This window comes from Triticum dicoccoides, chromosome 7B, assembly GCF_002162155.2.
Source record: "Triticum dicoccoides isolate Atlit2015 ecotype Zavitan chromosome 7B, WEW_v2.0, whole genome shotgun sequence".
NCBI lineage: Eukaryota > Viridiplantae > Streptophyta > Magnoliopsida > Poales > Poaceae > Triticum > Triticum dicoccoides.
In genome coordinates this window covers 467,891,745-467,899,466 of record NC_041393.1, presented here as the reverse complement: position 1 = coordinate 467,899,466, position 7,722 = coordinate 467,891,745, and the positions used below count along the sequence as shown (strand labels likewise).

Sequence of the window (7,722 nt, the reverse complement as noted above, 5' to 3'; positions counted from 1 at the left end):
TTGTGGGCTTGTGTGCTCCCCTTCTTTTTGGCCTGTTAGGCCCAACAACACCCGTGGCCTTTCGGAATCCCTTCCAATGATCCGATAATTATCTGGTGTATTCCGGAACCCTTTCGGAAACCGAATACTATCATCCTAATATCAATCTTTACCTCCGGACCATTCCGGAGCTCATCGTCATGTCTGTGATCTCATCCGGGACTTTGAACAACATTCGGTCACCAACATACATAACTCATATAGTACTATATCGTCAACGAATGTTAAGCGTGCGAACCCTACGACTTTGATAATGATGTAGACATGACCAAACACTTCTCCGATCAATAACCCTAGATGCCCATATTTGTTCCTACATATTCTACGAAGATCTTTATCGGTCGAACATTTATGACGATCAAACATTTATGACGACATACGTAGTTCCCTTTGTTTGTCGGTATGTTACTTGTCCGAGATTCGACCGTCGGTATCTCCATACCTAGTTCAATCTCGTTACCGACAAGTCACTTTACTCATTGCGCCATACATCATCTTGTAACTAACTCCTTGTCACTTTGATTTCAAGCTTCTTGTGATGATGTATTACCGAGAGGGCCCAGAGATACCTTTCCGTCATACGGAATGACAAATCCCAATACCGATCCATGCCAACTCAACAAACACCTTCGCAGATACCTATAGAGCACCTTTATGACCACCCAATTATGAAGTGACGTTTGATACACATAATGCATTCTTTCAGAGTCCGGGAGTTGCATGATCTCATGGTCGAAGGAACATGTATTTGACATTAAAAACGCAGTAGCAATAAACTGAACAATCATATGCTATGCTAATGGATGGGTCTTGTCCGTCACATCGTTCTCCTAATGATGTGCTCCCGCTATCAAATGACAACTCATAATAATGGTCAGGAAACCTTAACCATCTTTTGATCAACGAGCTAGTCTAGTAGATGCTTACTAGGGACTTGGTAGTTGTTTATGTATTCACACATGTATTTAAGTTTTCGATCAATACAATTATAGCATGAATAATAAACCTTTATCATGATTAAGGAAATATAATAATAACCACTTTATTATTGCCTCTAAGGCATATTTCCAACACTCCTTGTGCCATGATGATCTCTTTGGGGCCTAACCTCTTAAGATGAAGGTAGGCATAGTGGGATGCTCCCATGCCATGCAAAGGGTACCCGAAGACCGCATGGAAGGAGACTGGCAGTCGGTAACCTCAAAATGCAGGGTTTCGGTTATGTGATTATCGAGGTGTCGAAAGTGACAGGCATATCAACTTGCCTAAACGACAAGGCCTGGTGTCCAGGGATAGTCCCATGGAAGGGTGCAACAACTTGTATGATACGGGAGTGGGGGATCCCCATCTTGTCGAGCGTGCCGATGTAGAGGATATTGAAACTGCTGTTGCCATCCACTAGTGTCTTGGTAAGGTGACCTCCAATGATGAAGGGACCGAGGGCGAAAGGGCACATGCTTGATCAAGGTACATGCTTCCGGTGGTCAGCTAACCCGAAGGTGATGGAGTCCTCCGACCATTTGAGGAATCGAGGCACTCCGGGATTCTCCACATGGATCTCACGGGCAGTCAGCTTGGCGGAGCGCCTATACTGATGATAGTTTGGGTCGTCGAAAATAGAGTGGGGCCCGCGTGTGTCGCTTCTGGATCTCAGACATTGCAGGGAATGTTCCTTGGTGCAGATCTCACTCGAGGTGATGTCGCTACTCCTACACGTGAGGTGATGGGTGTACCCACCATGTCTGGCTCCGAGATTGGAGCGCGTGATGATGCTTCGCCTGATCGGTCCTACACCTCCGCCATCAGAGCCCAACAAGATGGTGAGGGTCGGGTATGGCGAGCAATCAAGTGACTCTTTGCGCAGTTGTAAGCGTTGCTTGTGACGAAGTCCACACGCCCGAAGCTGAAAGCCCGGCCCTCGGGAAAGGAGACAACACATACCAGATCCCCCGTTGTGTTGGTCACAAAACAGTGGGAGACGAAGGAGAGACCCTTCCAGGGCGTGAAGGCGCCGATTTTGAAAGGCAAGGAAGCCATCCCAATCCGATCATCTGGATCCGCTGCACAACCCCTATCTGGCATGCCAGCAGTTAGGGTTTCATTACTAGCGGTATCATCGAGTGACAATGTACTTGTTCGGAGGGGCGTGCGAGCAGCAAATCGAGATGGCAAGACACGAGACATGGAGTTTATGTAGGTTCCGACCCTCCAGGAGGAGGTAAGACCCTACTCCCGCCTTTGGTTATTGTATTGCTCAAGGACTCGACCACGATCATGGGATCGTCAGATAGATCTGTTTCTTAGATTACAAGCTCTTGGCCAGATGACGGAGAGGTGGAAGATGGTGGTAGGTGAGAATTCAACTCCGGGATGATCCAGAATGCCTTGGACCCCCCCCCCCTTCCCCGAGAGGGCCCCTAGCTCACCTTATACACCTGATCCGCCCCTAAATTTTTTTGGAGGAACAAGGAACTCCACACGACCTAGAAACATACTAGTACCTTTGTGAAATCCCCCAATAACAGGCGCTGATGAATGCCTGTGTCGCCCACTGGTTCCACAGCAAAGATGCCAGTGTCGAACTCACCTGGCCATCGAGCACCCATAGAGTTTCCGCCTCTTCCCATCCAATTACAAATCGCGGCGCCGCTGCTGCACGTAAGTACAGCGCGGGCCCCGTGACGCTGCGCACGATAAAGCCGCTCCTGTACCGACCACCCCCACCGGCGCCCTAGCGGTCACGGCACTCTCGCGCGCCTGCACTTATTGTCCCTTCACCACCCACATCACCTCCCGCCTCGTACGGCAAATCCATGCATCATCTCCCTTGACCGCGCGATCGATCGACCATCGGTCGAGCTACGCCAGATCAAATTAAAGCGCCCCCGCAACGCATTGTCGCGTACATGGGCAAGAAGCCCGGCGGCGCCGGCTGGCTGGCCACCGTCAGGAAGGTCTTCAAGACCAACCCCTCCTCCTCCCCGGCCAAGGACTCGCGCCACGCCAAGAAGGTCCGTGCGATCTTGCTTCTCCTACACGTACCGTCAATCCTTATCAGCCGGTCACTGACGCTGTTGGTTGGTCGTTGGATCGGCAGGGCCTGGGAGGCGAAGAGCAGGAGGCAGCAGAGATACTGTCCGTCGAGCACTTCCCGGCCGCCGACACGTCGCCTGAGGTGACCAATGAGGGCAGCGGCAGCTCCGTCGCCGGGAGGGCGCGGGAGGGCGGAGGGGTGGAGGCGGAGGCCAGGAGGGCGCGCCGCGCAATGGCGTCGAGGATGGCGAGGCTCGTGGCCCTGCGCGAGAGGGCCGCCGGCAGGGAGGACCGCGCCGCCGTGCGCATCCAGGCATTCTACCGGGGCTACTTGGTACGCAGCGTCTCTCCCGCCAAGTTCTTCCAAATGTGCATTTGCTCAAACGGAAAAATGTATCTCTGCGGCAGGACCTCTCTCTTTCGAAATCAATGTTCTTTTGGGCGATGTTACGAGAGTGTATGATTTTTGCTTATAGCTGGACCTTACGGTACCGTGGCTCGATAACGACTGACCAGTAGTAGTACTAAACGAATTTTAGTTTTTCAAAACATAGTAAAAGAAGCTTTTTTTTGGGGGGTGAAAACGAAGCTTTGCTCTTGTTAAGGGCAATTGCGTACACAGTGACTAAGCTAAAAGGCATGCAGGTATCTGCATTGCTTGCGATTAAGGGCATTAGAAAGTGGGCTTTGTGCGAGAAACTATGATTAGATCACCGTCAAGTAGTTGGCGTCACGTACACCGGCTCACCGAATCCATGCGGTGCCACTTATGCTCCACATGCTGATGCTTTGTGTGTCTGCACCCCGCACTAGCCATTTTCGGAATGAATAAACAGGACCTGATTTCGGTATTTTAGGAATGTATTTCTTGGAATTTATAAGTTGCATGCAGTGGTTAGATGTTGTGATCTGGCCGTAGAAAGTACTAGTACTGACTTGGTGTTCCGGAATGTTACTGAAAGTTGAAATGGTACTAACGAATTCTTGTCAAATCAAACAGAAAAATATCCTGAATGTTTTACGTAGCTCAAAAGAGAAGCAGAGTGTAACATTGTACTGTACTTGTGTTCAGGCGAGGAGAGCCCTGCGCGCTCTACGCGGGCTGGTGCGGCTGCAGGCGCTGGTGCGCGGCCACCAGGTGCGTCGCCAGGTCCATCACACCATGCGCTGCATGCAGGCGCTCGTCCGCGCGCAGGACCGCGTCCGCGCCCGCCGCCTCACCTCTCACGTCGCCACGCCTGGCCGCCCCGCCCCCGTCCTTCCCTCGCACGGTGCCCGTCGGCAGTCGTACGGGCACGACCGCCTCTTCTTTGATGACCACCAGGACGAGGAGGACGCGGAGACGGCGGCGCAGGTACGGCGGCCAAGAAACAGGCACGGCAGCATCGGCAACTTGAGCCCGTTCCAGGACGGGTGGGACGCCGTCACCCGGGCCGGAGCCTTGCGCCGGCATGACGACGCCGCGGCGTGGCCACCTGCTTATGCGCATGACTTCCAGCAGCACAAGGTGCGTCTTCCCTGCCATTCTCTCTGTACATGTTTCAGCTAAACAAATTGTAATACTGCTAGTTTACAGATGAAATTCCATCACGAACAAATGCGGCTTGAGCGCGACGAGCTGGACAAGCGCAAGGCTGGCTGGCACTGGCTGGAGCGCTGCATGGCGCCCAACAGTGCGCCGCCGGAGCAGGCCAACCAGCACTTAGCGGCGGCGGAGACGTCGTACGTGACGGCGGCAACGGCCACGGCCACCGAAGGCGTTTCGGAGAGGACCGTGGATATGGAGCCGAGCAGGAAGAGCCCTCCGATGGATCTGTACCCGGTGCACGCCGAAGTGATTCCCGGGTACATGGCGGCGACGCAGTCGGCGCGTGCCAAGGCCCGCATGGCGCCGCCGGTCGCCCCGAGGGCTCACGCCCGGAGCCGGTCGGGGTCGGTGGCGCTAGGCGGGGGCTCGACGGCCAGCTCCGGCTGGAGCACGAGTAACAACGGTGATCGTGCGGCGCAGCAGAGGGAACTGTACAGCCCGGAGTCGAGCTGCAGCGGGGACCGGTTGCCCCCGACACTTGGCGGCCGCGGCAGGGTGGCCTATGCCTGACCTTGGCATGATCACAAACAACTGATTGGTTTGACCATGCTTTTCATATGTGCTACTCCTCTGAGCCATGTCTAATCGATCTCAACTGGTCGGAATCATACTCGTTAATGTTGTATAGTAGTACACGTAATACCTCATCTACATCTACACTACTATCTACACTACTATTATTATATATTATATTATATATTATAAACAATAAACAAGAGAACTTGGCGGACGAAAACTCTGCCGGGCCCACGCTCGCTCAAGATCAAAACGGTTCCACAAATTCTGTTCGCGTCCTAACAACAAATGGCTAAACTACAGAAACTTAGCCACAATTAACGGCAATTAAACACGTCCGCCTAACAACAAGTGGCTAAACTTACGGGAATCAGATGGATCTTCCTACCCTTGCCCACCCGGACGTACGTCGCAGCCGCAGAGCCTGTCCTGCGCCATCGCAGCCATGCGGCGCGGATGACGATCGCGCCGAAGAGCTTCTCGCGAAAGCAGGTGCAGCCTATCCTCTTGTGCGCAATATGTGGCCGGTTCCATCCCAGTTAATCTCAGTGTCTTTCTTCGATGTCGCTGTTCAGATGGATGTCCGCGCCGCAAGCCACTGTTGCGCCGTCGCCGCCCATCCAGTTTTGGCCATCGCCCCCTTCCGCGGCCGACGAACTCCTCAGGCAACGCACCTGCCTGCACCAAGGGAACATGGTATGATTTTACAGGATATTCAATTGGGTTAACTTATGGGGCCGACCAGTTCCCGATTTTACACAAAAATCTATTTAACATATATGTGCGTTCTTCATTTGCTCCCCTAATCCCTGTCAAATTTGCATCCTTATAACAATGTTCTTCACTCTTAAATTTGCATATTTACAACAATGTGCTGATCAATGCATCATTTTTGTGCAAACCATAATAGATCTACCTCCTGTAATTTCTACATGAATTTTAACAGTGCATCAAACTGGAGCCCTCCATCATATTGGTTTAACAGTATAGTATTCGAATCTATATGACTGAATGAATAAAACCCAGTCAGTATGATGTATTTGTAACCTGATCCAAGAGAGTGCGGAAGAAAACCCAGTCCAAGAATACGCATTTTTCTGTACATAAATGAGGTCATCTTAGATTTGCATATTAGATGGCTGCGGGATAAGTATTGCATGATAAACAAAAATATTAAACCAAACATATAGGGAGCCTTGGCGCAGTGGTAAAGCTGCTGCCTTGTGACCATGAGGTCATGGGTTCAAGTCCTGGAAACAGCCTCTTACAGAAATGTAGGGAAAGGCTGCGTACTATAGACCCAAAGTGGTCGGACCCTTCCCTGGACCCTGCGCAAGCGGGAGCTACATGCACCAGGTTGCCCTTTATATAGGCTCGGAAACAGTTTGGATTTTACAAGAGAAGATCTACTAAAGTAAATTCAGGTAGAATCAATGGCGGGGCTAGGATTTGGAAACAGGATAGTCCTCCAAAATTATGTCGTTTCAGTTACAGAGAAGCTTTGATGTATCACAGTAGTCTAACTGATGCATTCAACAAATAACTGGAATATTCAGAAATTATGGGAGTAAGTACCTGATCATTTTGGCCAAAACAAAAGCCAAGACTATCATGAAGTAAACCAGTCAATTACTTCTTCTGTACAACGCTGAAAAGCTTCGGGATGAGTATTGAAAACCTGTCAATGTGTATGGCAGGCAGGCATGCATCCCTATTCTCATCTTTGTGTTTATTCCAGAGTCCCAAAAATTTAGGATGGAACGAATTCCATGACTCTTAGATAGTTAGATGGTCTTCAAAATCCATTTCTTGTAAGCCTGCAAAAGCACTTCTGTTTTAACAGGGGGTCCGGGACAACAAGAAATATATCTAAAAGATTTTGCTATATCATGAATAACACTTGTGCAGCTGCCGTAAGTAGTACTGAAGATGCCAGAGATGTTTATGGACCTCTAATAAGGCAAGTTATTCCAAGAAAGGAAATTTTTGAGGTGATAAACTCTTTGAGCCAACCACCGTCCTCTATATATGAGAACCATACCATCATCATTCTTCAAACTGTATTATCCTACAGTCATACATGCTTATCCTACTGTATTATCGTACTATGCTTCTGTTGATCCTTTTGATTTGCTATAAACCTCGCATTTGGAAACTTAACCTGCACATCCAAGAACATGTGTTCATTTTTCAAAATAGAAGTAAATTTCTTTGGCAGGATCAAGCCAAATCAACCTCATCTTTCTTGGTCCCTATCGCCCCTAGCCACCCAGAATTCTAATCCACCAAACAATCAGCTTTATCGCAGCATGGTTGCCTGAAGAATAATAACTAACTGGAATCCCCACTCATAACAAGAGAACTTGGCGGACGAAAACTCTGCCGGGCCCACGCTCGCTCAAGATCAAAACGGTTCCACAAATTCTGTTCGCGTCCTAACAACAAATGGCTAAACTACAGAAACTTAGCCACAATTAACGGCAATTAAACACGTCCGCCTAACAACAAGTGGCTAAACTTACGGGAATCAGCTTTATCGCAGCATG

The 7,722-nt window shown here is 50.1% G+C and overlaps 1 protein-coding gene and 1 long non-coding RNA gene across 2 annotated transcripts; one reads left to right on the top strand and one right to left on the bottom strand.

Moving 5' to 3' along the window:
• The first annotated feature begins 2,792 nt into the window (after positions 1-2,792).
• LOC119338996 lies at positions 2,793-5,170 on the top strand. The gene is made up of 4 exons (XM_037611188.1): positions 2,793-3,050; positions 3,137-3,406; positions 4,145-4,579; positions 4,649-5,170. Exons 1-4 carry the CDS (start codon positions 2,946-2,948, stop codon positions 5,168-5,170), a joined length of 1,332 nt encoding a protein of 443 aa, XP_037467085.1. The 5' UTR covers positions 2,793-2,945.
• Positions 5,171-5,382: 212 nt separating this feature from the next.
• Positions 5,383-7,716, bottom strand: LOC119336728. The gene is made up of 3 exons (XR_005162783.1): positions 6,752-7,716; positions 6,224-6,273; positions 5,383-5,854 (listed from the first exon to the last, which is right to left on the bottom strand). It is a non-coding gene; the product is annotated as an uncharacterized LOC119336728 (long non-coding RNA).
• Positions 7,717-7,722: the final 6 nt, after the last annotated feature.

Bases quoted from the DNA above. Each gene is read 5' to 3' on its own strand.
- LOC119338996 (XM_037611188.1), top strand. From the start codon at position 2,946: ATGGGCAAGAAGCCCGGCGGCGCCGGCTGGCTGGCCACCGTCAGGAAG. The intron at 3,051-3,136 runs GTCCGTGCGATC...TTGGATCGGCAG, and splicing joins ACTCGCGCCACGCCAAGAAG to GGCCTGGGAGGCGAAGAGCA. The intron at 4,580-4,648 runs GTGCGTCTTCCC...GCTAGTTTACAG, and splicing joins ATGACTTCCAGCAGCACAAG to ATGAAATTCCATCACGAACA.